Raw genomic sequence first — 14,841 nt, 5'->3', positions numbered from 1 at the left:
GGCTTGATCTCCAATAGGAGAGAAGCTGAGGCAGTGACGCTGGTCTAAAGACCGCCCCCTGTGTCTCAGTCCCGCCCCGTTCGTATTTACATTTCTTCCTCATGTTGAGGAAACGATAATACAGCGACCAATAATGTAAAAACGAAAGATGGAAATAAATGGGCTCAGGGAAATCTGTTGGTTAGAGGGGAAAATATATCAGTGCTTAAGAAATAAAAAGATAGTAAAATAATTTGAAAAAATATATATTTTTAAGGAAAAACATGTTTTAAATATATTAAAGTGGTAATACATTTGAAAGAAATAAGTGGTAGGAAAATTAAAACGGCGAGAAATCCACTTGCATTAAATAAACAAAGGAAAAATAGAGTTAAAAAAATGTTTTAAAAAGTTAGTGGTTTAAATGAAAATAGATTAAAATCGAAATATATATATTTATATCCTATTAATTGATCAATAATTTAATAAATCTTATTTTTATTATGTTTTTGCATTTAATGGCGCACTTATTTATATTTCTAGCTACTTTTTGGCCCATTTTATTGAGTCATTTATTTATTTCTATATTTATTCTTAATTAAGGCAGGATTGGTCCTTCATAGCCAACAGGTCAGCACCCAGACAGAAGAAGTGGTACGAGCTATACGAGCTGTATGTTTCTATTTAACAGGTGTTTACTTTCACAGTTCATTTGGTACCAAATGTAAAAGCATAAACTGGGTAAATGTACTATGAGTATTTGTTTTCGGTGAATGGCTTCTCATTATACATTCCTTTGATTATTATCTTTCAGTTTATCAAGCCAAGATTTGGTGGTGCACATCTTGCAGCTGCAAAGCCAAATCTAGCCATTGCCAGAAACATGCCTCAGGTAACTTGCAATCAAAAGTCAACTGTATAAAAGTGGGTTGTTTATACAAGTTACTTAAGACTCTATTTTACAGAAACACGTCACAGAAAGCCAGGAGATCCCGGGTTCTCCAGTCAGCACTGCCATCTCAGTGAGTGATTACCTTTTCAGCTAGAGCTTCTGTAGTTCTACACTTCATTATGTGTACAACATTAAAGTGTTCTTCTACAGATTTAAATATCTGATAATGAAACTTCGCTCAGGCTGTAGCCCTCCAAACAGAGCCACCAGCCGTCACACCTGAGATACCAGTGGTGTCTCCTGTGTTGGTAAGTGATCCAGCACCGGTGTTTATTTTTTTCATTTTTTTAATAGCAAAGTATGATTATACATAGTTTCTTTTCCTTTTTTGCTGCATTTCCTCAGCTGCCCCGTTCATAGGCAGAGAGCATTCCACCCGAAGACCATAGGTGGATAACAAAAACCTTGTTTAGGATGGGGGCAAAGTGGAGCTCCAGGACAACCTGAAGCTGTGGTACTACCCACCTCAGCCAAGTCCCCTCTACCACCAGGCACCTTCGCCAGACCGCTTCTTCGCCCATCCACTACTCATGTGGATGCCTTACAAGTTGTGGAAGGTTAAGGTGGTCTGCCCCAATCCTTCTTGTGGTGGGACTCAGTTGACTGGGGCAGGGCTTCACAAAAGGGCACAGCGGGTCCTGGATGTTGACCGGATTTACACCATGGTCACTGAGACACTGACTTGTGCCAAGTGTAAAGCCTCACACGTGTCCTGGAGCCAAGCAGTCCTCCAACAGCTGGACTTGGCTCACAGAATTTCGGGTCATTATGACTCAAAAGTGAGTAGTGAGTCTTCTTTTCTTTTTCCATCTCCAAATGAATGCTGTACATTCTGACTGATGTATTTATCTGTGAACAAGGTATGCCTGTGACGTGCGGGTGATTCGACTTCTGCGGGAGAGGGGCCTGGGCAACAGTCCCACGCGGGTGTTGAAACAGCTGAGGGAGAACCACACAGAGGAGTGGCTGCAACGGGTGTCACGGTACACCACAGAGTGTAAGGGCTTCCTCCAGGGCCCTGCACTGCTGCCGGTGACGTTCCCTGAGCCTCCACAGCTTGACGTTGTGCCCAGTTGCAAGTGGCTCCTGTCTGTCTACAGCCAGGACATTTTGGCAAGGCTGGAGGACATCAAGGCCCACATAACTTCAACATATGGCTCCATTCTTAAGATGGACTCCACAAAAAAGGTTGAATAATCTCATTTTCTGCAAAATAGGCTACTATAAACCACTGTTTTCATTTAAGTTATTTATCATTTCAAAATTTCTCAACCATAATGTGTGTGTCTCTGTTCATGTCTTGTGCTTCAGATCACAAAGAAGCTTGCTGGGACAGCAAAGAGAACGGCTCTCTGGCTCACCTCCGTGGGAAACGAGCATGGCCAGATTTTAATCAGTGTCCTGACTGCTCAGGAGGGAGCTGGTTTAGACAGGATGGCAAGTGACCTGGTGAAGAGGTACGAGAAGGCCAGTGTGAATCTCCCCGTTGCCCTGTATGTGGACTGCGGATGCTGTGCTGTGGCAGCAGAGACCACTAAGCTGCAGGCCAGATTCAGTGGGTGGCCACAGCTTCTGGTAAGGCTGGATATTTGGCACTTCATGCGGCGGCTTGCCCTCGGATGCACCACCGATGTCCATCAGCTGTACCCACTTTATATGTCACGCATGTCAGCGTGCATTTTTGAATGGGATGCAGCCGATTTAGCACTGCTGCATGAAGCCAAGGCCCAGCAACTTCAGGCCCAGGGACTGTCTTCCGCAGATATGGACAGACATCTGACCAGGGAGGAGTTGGCTCTCCACTGCTGACGGAGGACACGAGGAGTGACTACCACAGTCAAGCTGTTGGAGGAGCTGTTTGATGTGCTCATGGGGTCCCGTGGCAACGACTTCCTTGGTGTTCCTCTGTTTGATCAGGAGAGGATGGAGCACATCTGGCGGGTGCAGAGGAAGCATGTGAAGTGCATCCAAGATCCACTGGATGAATGTTTTCAGTAGTTTCCATAATAACCACAATGCAGGACAGTCTTATTCACATGCACTGCCTCCGGTGCATCACCTAATTAGGTACACCGAAACAATACCTTACAGCAGGGGTCAGGAACGTATGGCTCGCGAGCCAAGTGTGGCTCTTTTGAGAATTTCATATGGCTCGCAGAAAAAACATAATATATTCTCATTTTTTAATCCATCCATCAATTTTCCACTGCTCATGTCCTGTTCAGGGCTGCAGTTGGCTGCAGGAGCAATTGTCCATTATAATTGGATGATAATAACCTACGTTGGCCATTGCTGGGTAAACAGGTAAACACCCCCTTTTGAATCAGTCTGCTCAGTCATTAGCTCAAAGCTAACCCTTCAGCGAAGAAGATGGCGAAAAGAAAAAAAGATGAGGAGTATCGTACATTTCAGGACAAATGGACAGAACAATTTGCCTTTGTGGAGAGCAGGTTCTGCGGTGTGTCTAATTTGCAATGACAAAATTGCATCGATGAAACGGTCGAATGTAAAGCGGCACTTCGACACATGCCATGCTACCTTTGCATCAAAATACCCTGCGGGAGACAGCAGAAAGAAAGGGTGCCAAGAGCTACTGAGCAGGGTGCAAGCTAGCCAGCAGAAACTCCGCCTGTGGACCCAGCAAGGTGACAATAATTCTGCTAGCTTTGCTGGATCTTTAGCGATAGTGAGGAACGGAAAACCATTCACAGATGGCGAGTATGCTAAAACGTTCATGCTGGATGTAGCCAATGAACTTTTTGATGATCTTCCGAACAAAGACAAGATAATCAAACAGATACAAGACATGCCTCTTTCGGCAAGAACTGTGCATGATCGTACCATCATGATGGCAAACCAAGTGGAGGAAATGCAAGTGAAGGACATATATGCAGCGCCGTTCGTTTCTCTGGCTTTGGATGAGTCAACAGACGTAAGCCATTTGTCGCAGTTCAGTGTGATTGCAAGATATGCTGCTGGTGACAAACTGTGCAAAGAAAGTCTTGCTGTTCTGCCAATAAAAGGGTCCACAAGAGGTGAGGATTTATTCAAGTCTTTCATGGAGTTTGCTCAAGACAAAAATCTACCTATGGATAAACGTTTCTCAGTGTGTACTGATGGTGCTCCGTGTATGGTGGGGAAAAACAAAGGATTTGTGGCACTTCTCTGTGAACATGAAAATAGACCCATCCTAAGTTTCCACTGCATTCTACACCAGGAGGCACTTTGTGCTCAGATGTGTGACGGGCAGCTTGGTGAAGTGATGTCGCTGGTCATTCGTGTGATCAACTTTATTGTTGCCTTAAATGATCGCCAGTTTAAAACACTGCTGGATGAAGTTGGAAGTAACTATCACGGTCTACTTTTGCACAGCAATGTGCATTGGTTATCAAGAGGGAAGGTGCTTAGCCGTTTTGCGGCTTGCCTGAACGAATTCCGGACTTTCCTTGAGATGAAAGGCATCAAGCATCCTGAGCTAGCCGAAACTGAGTGGCTCCTCAAGTTTTACTATCTCGTGGATATGACTGAACATCTGAATCACTTCAACGTTAAAATGCAAGGTATTGGAAATACAGTGTTATCCCTTCAACAAGCCGTGTTTGCTTTTGAAAACAAGCTGGAGCTCTTTATCATGGATCTTGAAACAGGTCGTTTACTACATTTTGAAAAACTGAGACAATTTAAAGATGCATGCACAGCAAGTGAGCCCACTCAAAACTTTAATCTCCACCAGCTAGCTGGCTTCACATCCAGTCTCCTACAGTCGTTCAAAGCACGCTTTGGAGAATTTTGTGAGCACACTCGTCTTTTAAGTTCATCACCCATCCAAACGAGTGTTCACTAAACACAGCCGACCTGAGTTACATTCCTGGTGTCTCTGTCAGAGATTTTGAAGCTGAAGGGGCTGACCTGAAGGCCTCAGACATGTGGGTGAATAAGTTCAAGTCACTGAATGAAGATTTGGAAAGAATCGCACGACAGAAAGCGGAGTTGGCGAGCAAGCACATGTGGACAGAAATGAAAAATCTTCAACCCGAAGACCAGCTGATTTATCAAAACTTGGAACGCGCTTCCTGTCACATACCACACACTGCAGCGTGTGAGTATTGCTGTGTTGACCATGTTTGGATCTACATATGCATGTGAGCAGTCATTCTCACATCTTAAAAACATCAAGTCCAACCTACGATCACGTTTAACAGATGAAAGCCTCAACGCTTGCATGAAGCTCAACCTCACCAAGTACCAACCAGACTACAAAGCCATCAGCAAATCTATGCAGCACCAGAAGTCGCATTAATGGTATTATAACAACATTATTTAAATTTTAAATAACTCTCTGAGTCAAAAAGGTTCCCTTTCCCTGATTTAAAAGAATAAATTCAGAGCGTTATTATACTCACATTTAGTTGAATTCAGTCTTAAAATATATTATATGGCTCTCACTGAAATAAATTTCCAAATATTTTGCTTTCATGGCTCTCTGAGTCAAAAAGGTTCCTGATCCCTGCCTTACAGGAACCAAAAATACTACGGTGAGGGAATGCATGAATAAAATAATTACTAAATATAACAAATGTGTTAACGCAAAAAAAATGTTACAGTGGCCCAATAATAATTAAATAATAAATACTTAAATAATAATAGCATAGAAGAAATAAAAAATTACATATATATATATATAAACACATATTATGCGATGTATATATGGTAAATTCCAGCAATCAAAGTCCTGCCATGATTCCTTGGTCGTTCGTCTTTTCTGGTCCTTCCTCAGGTTCCTTTATAAGAAAGACAGAAAAAGATATATACAGACATAAGAATCTGCTATTGTACTATAATAGAAATGAAAACACATCTTTAAGAACAAGTGAGTAAATAAAATAATTTCAAAAAGGTCTTTATTCACAATTACAGATGTGTATGCCCCTAAAAGTATCCCCCTGTATAAATAAGTATCGGTTTATTTCGGCGTATTCTCAGCGTAACATGATGGACGCCATGTTACATGATCTTCCATTCAGGCAACACCATGCTGTAAGGATGCTTTACTTTGGCAGGGACAGGAAGCTGGCTGGAGTTTATAGGAAAATGGATGGAGCTAAATACAGGGCACTCCTGGAAAGAAACCTGGAATAGTCTTCAAAAGACAGGTTCACCTTCCACCAGGGCATTCCTAAACATAAAGCCCAGATCTATTATATAATGGAGGCAAAAGGTGGTTCCACTTTGTGGGCTGAGTACATATGCATGCCACACTTTTAAGATTTTTATTTGTAAAATATTCTGATTCATCTTCTGCTTCACAATTATGCACTACTTTGTGCTGGTCTATCACATATAAAATCTCACTAAAATACATTCAAATTCATGCTTGTACTGTTAAAAAGGTAAAGGGGTATGAATACTTTTGCAAGGCACTGATTGCTTGGCTTTGAGACTGTCGATTACAGGAAATCACATATTGTCAATAACAACTTAGCTTTAGTTACTCATTTTTACCTAACGTTCTGCAAGAATGTGTGGTGATGAAGGCAAGGACTATTAAATTAAATCAAATACTCCAAACAAAAAACTAAGCCTAGAACAAACCTTGAACTATGCCTGGTCTTATCATAATCATGTTAGTGTCTAAGCTCATACCTCTCCTTTGGAATTGGCCTCTTCCACAATAGAGAGAAATTGATCAATCTGACTAGGTGAAGGAGGAGTGAAGTCCACAATCTTTATGTGGTGAAGCTGTAACTCTGGGCAGGAGTCGTGGTTTGGTGGTTTCCGCTCACACAGACAAACAAGGTGTTTGATTCCGTTGTCCAGCAGATACCGGTATTCACACGGCATCCTGGGCATGGCGAGTCCAGCCAGTTTCCCGGGCTCCACCCAGGAGAAGTGACATATAAAGTGGGTACAGCTGATGGGCATCGGTGGTGCATCCAAGGGCAAGCCGCCGCATGAAGTGCCAAATATCCAGCCTTACCAGAAGCTGTGGCCACCCACTGAATCTGGCCTGCAGCTTAGTGGTCTCTGCTGCCACAGCACAGCATCCGCAGTCCACATACAGGGCAACGGGGAGATCCACACTGGCCTTCTCGTACCTCTTCACCAGGTCACTTGCCATCCTGTCTAAACCAGCTCCCTCCTGAGCAGTCAGGACACTGATTAAAATCTGGCCATGCTCGTTTCCCACGGAGGTGAGCCAGAGAGCCGTTCTCTTTGCTGTCCCAGCAAGCTTCTTTGTGATCTGAAGCACAAGACATGAACAGAGACACACACATTATGGTTGAGAAATTTTGAAATGATAAATAACTTAAATGAAAACAGTGGTTTATAGTAGCCTATTTTGCAGAAAATAAGATTGTTCAACCTTTTTTGTGGAGTCCATCTTAAGAATGGAGCCATATGTTGAAGTTATGTGGGCCTTGATGTCCTCCAGCCTTGCCAAAATGTCCTGGCTGTAGACAGACAGGAGCCACTTGCAACTGGGCACAACGTCAAGCTGTGGAGGCTCAGGGAACGTCACCGGCAGCAGTGCAGGGCCCTGGAGGAAGCCCTTACACTCTGTGGTGTACCGTGACACCCGTTGCAGCCACTCCTCTGTGTGGTTCTCCCTCAGCTGTTTCAACACCCGCGTGGGACTGTTGCCCAGGCCCCTCTCCCGCAGAAGCCGAATCACCCGCACGTCACAGGCATACCTTGTTCACAGATAAATACATCAGTCAGAATGTACAGCATTCATTTGGAGATGGAAAAAGAAAAGAAGACTCACTACTCACTTTTGAGTCATAATGACCCGAAATTCTGACCTGTGAGCCAAGTCCAGCTGTTGGAGGACAGCTTGGCTCCAGGACACGTGTGAGGCTTTACACTTGGCACAAGTCAGTGTCTCAGTGACCGTGGTGTAAATCCGGTCAACATCCAGGACCCGCCGTGCCCTTTTGTGAAGCCCTGCCCCAGTCAACTGAGTCCCACCACAAGAAGGATTGGGGCAGACCACCTTAACCTTTCACAACTTGTAAGGCATCCACATGAGTAGTGGATGGGCGAAGAAGCGGTCTGGCGAAGGTGCCTGGTGGTAGAAGGAACTCGGCTGAGGTGGGTAGTACCACAGCTTCAGGTTGTCCTGGAGCTCCACTTTGCCCCCATCCTAAACAAGGTTTTTGTTATCCACCTATGGTCTTCGGGTGGAATGCTCTCTGCCTATGAACGGGGCAGCTGAGGAAATGCAGCAAAAAAGGAAAAGAAACTATGTATAATCATACTTTGCTATTAAAAAAATGAAAAAAATAAACACCGGTGCTGGATCACTTACCAACACTGGAGACACCACTGGTATCTCAGGTGTGACGGCTGGTGGCTCTGTTTGGAGGGCTACAGCCTGTGGGAAGTTTCATTATCAGATATTTAAATCTGTAGAAGAACACTTTAATGTTGTACACATAATGAAGTGTAGAACTACAGAAGCTCTAGCTGAAAAGGTAATCACTCACTGAGATGGCAGTGCTGACTGGAGAACCCGGGATCTCCTAGCTTTCTGTGACTTGTTTCTGTAAAATAGAGCATTAAGTAACTTGTATAAACAATCCACTTTTATACAGTTGACTTTTGATTGCTATATATCTGAGTCATGTTCCTGGGCCTGGCCCTGGCTAGATTTGGCTTTGCAGATGTAAGATGTGCACCACTAAATCTTGGCTTGATAAACTGAAAGACAATAATCAAAGGAATGTATAATGAGAAGCCATTCACTGAAAACAAATACTCATAGTTTAGTTGTTTATGCTCATAATTGTACAAGTACCATGGACAAGTTCAGTGGTGGTTTCCGCTTGTGGCTTTCAGCTCCCTGGACTTGTCCTAGTGCAGGACCTGCAGCGGACGTCTGCCGTGTAGGAGCAGCGTGGGTAGGACCTGCAGGGGACGTCTGCCGTGTAGGAGCAGCGTGGGTAGGACCTGCAGGGGACGTCTGCCGTGTAGGAGCAGCGTGGGTAGGACCTGCAGGGGACGTCTGCCGTGTAGGAGCAGCGTGGGTAGGACCTGCAGGGGACGTCTGCCGTGTAGGAGCAGCGTGGGTAGGACCTGCAGCGGACGTCTGCCGTGTAGGAGCAGCGTGGGTAGGACCTGCAGGGGACGTCTGCCGTGTAGGAGCAGCGTGGGTAGGACCTGCAGGGGACGTCTGCCGTGTAGGAGCAGCGTGGGTAGGACCTGCAGGGGACGTCTGCCGTGTAGGAGCAGCGTGGGTAGGACCTGCAATGGACGTCTGCCGTGTAGGAGCAGCGTGGGTAGGACCTGCAGTGGACGTCTGCCGTGTAGGAGCAGCGTGGGCAGGACCTGCAGCTGAAGCCTCCGGGCTTGTAGAAGATGGCTGCTGTTTCATGACAAAGTAGATATTATTAGTCACCTTTTGAGGTGATATTTGTACTATACAACAAACCTACTGTCAGACCAACCTTCTGGATGTGGAATCCACACAAACATCTCCCGACACCACCAAACAAGGACTTCTGCCCATGCTGCATCATGGGACATTTCTCAATCTAAAAACAGTTGGAGATGTAACTCAATCAGTTGCCGTGTGTGGTTACAGAAATCACACTTGAATTTCGTACTTATTCCATCTTTATTAATGCGTCTAAACCCAATTTATGCTGTTACACTTGGTACCAAATGAACTGTGAAAGTAAAAACCTATTAAATAGAAACATACCCTTTGATACAGCTCGTACCACTTCTTCTGTCTGGGTGCTGGCCTGTTGCCCTCATCTGCTGGCCATGGCCCTGTGGCGGCGAAGCTTCTCAGCCGTGCCATCCAGACAGTGTCTGGCATTGCCTTGTGGGATTTTGATGCCTTGTGTGGAGGAGAGGAGGCCACGACTGTCAGTCTGGGGAGAGAAATCAGAGGATGTTTTTTCCTCCCCTCTGGAGTAGCTCAAACAGACATTTATTATAAAACATAACACAAGGAAGGTACCGATATTTAATGTATGAGCATTACAAAGATATAATGTGGCTTTGTCATGTCAGGCTGACAACAGGACAGTAAATAGTCAACATGCCTGCAAACCTGCTGGGCACAGCGCAAAAGGCTGCCAAGAAAACACCCACATCCTAATGAACCTGATCACATTAAATCAGTCTGCAACTATTGAAAAATCACACGTCCCTTTGATGTTGCATAAAAAGGCTGATATCACTCAGATGTGGAGCATGGAATGCAATTAGCTCGGAAAATGTGCTGCCTTAAATAACGTGTCAGTGTTTCACATATGAAAAGGTTTTTGTTAGTCAGGTCAGTTAAAATTACATTATACCAGTGCATTAACATTGTACAGTGCATTGGAAAATTATTCACTCCCCCTGAACCTTTAAAGGCCAGATTCGTAGAGTAAACAAATAGTCGTCCTGTCAACAGATTCTCTTTTCTGACCTGTGAATCTCTGCAGCTCCTCCAGAGTCACCATGGACCTCTGCTTTTTGCAGTTGTGCCATTCTCTTTCCATTGTCAATAGATGGATTCTATAGATGTACTCAATAAAAATGTACAACGCTTGGGATATTGTTTAGAACCTAACCCTGCTTTAAACCTTTCCTCAAGTTTATTCTTGATCTCTGGTGTCTTCCTTGGTCTTGGTTATATTGTTTGTTCCCTTATGTTCTTTAACAAAGGACTTCATAGAACAGCTGTTTTACACAGCATATTAGGTGACTTCTGAAAACAGCTGGTCACACTTTTATGTTTATATTTAGGGGTGTCAGAGGAAAGGGGGCTGAACAAATCTCGGTCCAAACTCAATCATTTTCACAACGTCCGAGCCAAAAGTTAAAGACGTTTTCACAATATAAGTAGTAGAAGCTACGAGTTTGCACTATTACCACGACTGTCCAGAGACAGGATTCATTTGACTGTAAAACAATACAGAACGTGATAAGAAACAGGCACACCTAGCTTCATCAAAACTCTGGCAAACTAGACTAGATTGTAGCATGTAGCTTAGCTAACAAAGCAGAAGCTAACTGCACAGCCTAGCATTATTCGCGTAGTGTTTCTATTAGTGTAAAGATGACTTTAACGTCCCGTTCGTACTGGGAGACTATAGCATTGGTCATAAAAATAACAACAAAATTACTTACAGTTTATGTGTGAACCAGGAGGACTGCTTTGTGCCGAGCTGCTGCTAGCTTAGCTAAATGCAGGTGTGCTGAGTAACTTCTGTCAAATGGTCCATAGTACAGCGTTTACCGACACAGAGGTTGTATGATTGTATAACAGAGCCCATCCCATGCCTGTTGCAATTATAGGTGAGGCATATTTAAAGAAATTTGACACATAAACGGTTGTATAGCTAACGGGCTAAAACGGCTAATATGGGTCAGGATGGCCGAGCGGTCTAAGGCGCTGCGTTCAGGTCGCAGTCTCCTCTGGAGGCGTGGGTTCGAATCCCACTTCTGACATCACGTTTTGGTCTACTACTGTACTCTTAAAACACATAGTGTTCGGTAAATACGAACTAAAACAAACGTAGAAACATGCTGAGCATTACAGCCAATAGCGCTTCAGAAATGTTGAAAATGTTGAAACGAAGAGCCAATCGCGTTTGAGAAATGTTGAAAATGTTGAAACGAGGAGCCAATCGCGTTTGAGAAATGTTGAAAGGTTAACGTCTCGTTCTGAACTTTGCTAGGAGCGCGTGAGCCCGTTTGGAAAATCCATCTGGCGTAGCTCGAGAGCGAAGTTGCTTGTTAATAACAGACCGAGTTGGCGTTGACAAAACGCTAAAATGTCTTTTATGGTATGGTAAGTATCTGTACCTTCATGACAATGCTGTGTGAGATTAGCATGACTAAGATAACTTTTTAACGGACTGTTACACCGGCTAACTGTAAGCTGCGTAACATAGCACTGGTTTCACGGTCATGACGTTTCGTTTTTAGCAGCCATTAAACCAAGTCAAGCTGTAAGTTAGTGTGTAAAATTACATTTTTATTCGCCAATTTCACTAATGTGATTGTGCGACATGTCGTTGATTTCACGTTATGCCCTCTTCCGTGACTTATTTAGCCAATAAAAATATCACTTCATGGAAATTTAAGCATTAACTGTTCCGTTATTGGACGAGTTTGTTCATCTTTTAAGATGATGTGGACAATGTGGGATCGTCAAGTATTCATACCCCTTGAAGCTTTCCACATATTGTCACATTATAACCACAAACAAAGTATATTTTATTGGAATTTTATGTGAAAGACCAAAACAAAGTGGCATACAATTGTGAAATGGAAAAAAATTACACATGATTTTGTTGTTTTTAAAAAAATATAATAACCTGAAAAGTGCATTGTGCAAAAGTATTCTGCCCCCTTAGTTAATACGTTGTGGAACCATCTTTTGATGCAATTACAGCTGCAAGTCTTATAGCGTGTGTCTCTGCCAGCTTCGAACATCTAGTGACTGAAATTTTTGCCCATTCTTCTTTGCAAAACAGCTCAAGCTCAGTCAGATTAGTTAGAGAGCATTTGTGAACAGCAGTTTTCAGGTCTTGCCACAGATTCTCGATTGGGTTTAGGTCTGGACTTTGACTGGGCCATTCTAACTCATGACGTTTCGTTTTTTGCAGCCACCACAATCATTTTGTGTCACTGGGTCACAAGCCATGAAAGTTATTAATTGTTGTTTGTTTCGAGTGTTTGGTTCAGACATTTAGTGGCAGTCCCTAAGAGAACCACTGTGTGTAGGAGGAGCGAGACGGCAGAGAGCAGTTGCCCGAAATCAGCCTGCCTCTGCTGGCCCAAACAGGAGGTCTGACACCGCCCGAATGCGCAGAGTGCGAATATCCAATCTCCAACCTAAAACTAACTTAATCTAACTTCAACTGCAATGCTAATGCATAAAAACTAAAAATAACTTCATCGCTGTGTTTTTATTAAAGTTACCATTGACTATATTAAAAATTTATAATTTCACTGGGTAATACTAGTTTTTGTAGCCACTAAACCAAGCCAAGCTGTAAGTTAGTGTGTCAAGAAAAAATATTTATGCGCCAATTTCACTGATGCGATTGCGCAACATGCCATTGATTTCACTTTATGTCTTCTCCTGTGACTTATTTAGCCATTAAAAAAACATGACTTCATGGACATTTAATCATTATCTCTGCCATCTTCGAACATCTAGTGACTGAAATTTTTGCCCATTCCTCTTTGCAAAACAGCTCAAGCTCAGTCAGATTAGTTAGAGAGCATTTGTGAACAGCAGTTTTCAGGTCTTGCCACAGATTCTCGATTGGGTTTAGGTCTGGACTTTGACTGGGCCATTCTAACTCATGAATATGTTTTGTTTTAAACCATTTCTTTGTAGCTCTGGTTTTATGTTTAGGGTCGTTGTCCTGCTGGAAGGTGAACCTCCTCCCGAGTCTCAAGTCGTTTGCAGACTCCAACAGGTTTTCTTCCAAGATTGCCCTGTATTTGGCTCCATCCATCTTCCCATCTTCTCCCAACTTCTGAAGGCAATTGGTTGCACTCAGAGTAAATTTTAATACTGAACACTTTTGAACACTGCACTTTTCAGTGTTTTACTTGTAAAAAATGTTTTAAATCGTGTATCATTTTCTTGTATACCACTTTGTGTTGGTCTTTCACATAAAATTCCAATAAAATATATTGGTACCACTTTACAATAAGGCTCCCCTTACAGATAGCTAATAGTTCATAGATATTTGGGAGCGAGTGGTCTGATCACCGAGCTAAAATAATTAAAACAAACTCAGAGAATTCTCTCATCAAACAGCCTTCAAGAGAGGGGACTTTATTCAAAGCGCACAAACAACATCTTCTCAACAATTCCAGAAGTCTCCCTGGTCTTCAGTCTTTACGGGGCGGTTTTTATACAGATGCAAAGCATTGGTGTGTATTTGGATTCTCTTGACCAATTGAAATACATCATATTCATTTACGTAATACATCTGGCACCCACAATATTGCTTTCTCTATTTTTCAGAAAATACACATTCAGCCAACATCTGAAAATTGGCGTACGTGACATTTTATAATAACACTCTTATGACTTTATCTGGATGCAAACTTCTAATGTCACGTTGACCTGGCAGAGTCAGGGCATCACAAGATCTCCTGCAATAACAAACCCATTAGTCTTTACCTCTCTCAAATAACTTTTTCCTAATGCACAGAAGAAAGAATTCACAGAATTCATCTTATAATGGTAAACACAATAATAACACTTTTAATCTATTCAAACACAGCTTTATGCCTCAGGCCTGTGGTCGGGACTCATCGGAGAGCGCCTAGTGGCCGGGTTGCTCCTCGCGGGACCCGGCCGGGCCAAGCCCGAACGAGAGACGCGAGGTCATCCCCCAGTGGGGAACCGTGAGGGACCGGTGCAAAGATCATTGGGTGGCCGACGAAGGTGGAGACCTTAGCGGCCTGATCCCCGGATGCTTAGGCTGGCTCTAGGGAAGTGGAATGTCACCTCGCTGGGGGGGAAGGAGCCTGAGCTTGTGCGGGAGGTCGAGAGATATCGACTAGAAATAGTCGGGCTCGCCTCCACGCATAGCGTGGGCTCTGGAACCCATCTCCTTGAGAGGGGTTGGACTCTCTTCTACTCTGGAGTGGCCCACGGGGAGAGGCGGCGGGCTGGTGTGGGTTTGCTTGTTGCCCCCCAGCTCAGCCGTCTCGTGTTGGGGTTTACCCCAGTGGATGAGAAGATCGTATCCCTGCGCCCTCGGGTTGGGGAGAGGTCTCCGACTATCATTTCAGCCTATGGGCCAAGTGGTAGTGCAGAGTACCCGGCCTTCTTGGCGTCCCTGTCGGGGGTGCTGGATAGTGCCCCTCCCGGGGACTCCATTATTCTGCTGGGGGACTTCAACGCCCATGTGTGGAACAACAGTGACACCTGGAGA

General features: G+C 43.9%; 2 protein-coding genes and 1 non-coding gene across 4 annotated transcripts; 2 read left to right on the top strand and 1 right to left on the bottom strand.

Moving 5' to 3' along the window:
* Positions 1 to 1,699: 1,699 nt before the first annotated feature.
* On the top strand, positions 1,700 to 2,740 carry LOC124855667. The gene is made up of 3 exons (XM_047345661.1): positions 1,700 to 1,710; positions 1,792 to 2,119; positions 2,243 to 2,740. The coding sequence occupies exons 1-3, from the start codon at positions 1,700 to 1,702 to the stop codon at positions 2,738 to 2,740; spliced, it is 837 nt and encodes a 278-aa protein (XP_047201617.1).
* Positions 2,741 to 8,318: 5,578 nt separating this feature from the next.
* Positions 8,319 to 11,707, bottom strand: LOC124855625 (cell wall protein SED1-like). Of its 2 annotated transcripts, none has more exons than XM_047345612.1 (5): positions 11,060 to 11,707; positions 9,636 to 9,810; positions 9,379 to 9,465; positions 8,730 to 9,296; positions 8,319 to 8,632 (listed from the first exon to the last, which is right to left on the bottom strand). In XM_047345612.1, exons 2-5 carry the CDS (start codon positions 9,753 to 9,755, stop codon positions 8,519 to 8,521), a joined length of 888 nt encoding a protein of 295 aa, XP_047201568.1. In that variant the 5' UTR covers positions 9,756 to 9,810; positions 11,060 to 11,707; the 3' UTR covers positions 8,319 to 8,518. The 2 variants fall into 2 exon arrangements, with proteins under 2 accessions (XP_047201568.1, XP_047201569.1); XM_047345613.1 differs by having other exon boundaries at positions 8,319 to 8,475; positions 11,060 to 11,706.
* On the top strand, positions 11,298 to 11,380 carry trnal-cag. Its single transcript has one exon. It is a non-coding gene; the product is annotated as a tRNA-Leu (tRNA).
* Positions 11,708 to 14,841: the final 3,134 nt, after the last annotated feature.

The sequence above is a fragment of the Girardinichthys multiradiatus genome, chromosome 19 (genome assembly GCF_021462225.1).
Source record: "Girardinichthys multiradiatus isolate DD_20200921_A chromosome 19, DD_fGirMul_XY1, whole genome shotgun sequence".
Taxonomy (NCBI): Eukaryota; Metazoa; Chordata; class Actinopteri; order Cyprinodontiformes; family Goodeidae; genus Girardinichthys; species Girardinichthys multiradiatus.
This window is presented reverse-complemented; position numbering and strand designations above follow the sequence as displayed.

Bases quoted from the DNA above. Each gene is read 5' to 3' on its own strand.
- LOC124855667 (XM_047345661.1), top strand. The intron at 2,120-2,242 runs GTTGAATAATCT...CTTGTGCTTCAG, and splicing joins AGATGGACTCCACAAAAAAG to ATCACAAAGAAGCTTGCTGG.
- LOC124855625 (XM_047345612.1), bottom strand. From the start codon at position 9,755: ATGCCAGACACTGTCTGGATGGCACGGCTGAGAAGCTTCGCCGCCACA. The intron at 9,466-9,635 runs GTATGTTTCTAT...AACTGTTTTTAG, and splicing joins GGTACGAGCTGTATCAAAGG to ATTGAGAAATGTCCCATGAT. The intron at 9,297-9,378 runs GTTGGTCTGACA...GTCATGAAACAG, and splicing joins GTGGATTCCACATCCAGAAG to CAGCCATCTTCTACAAGCCC.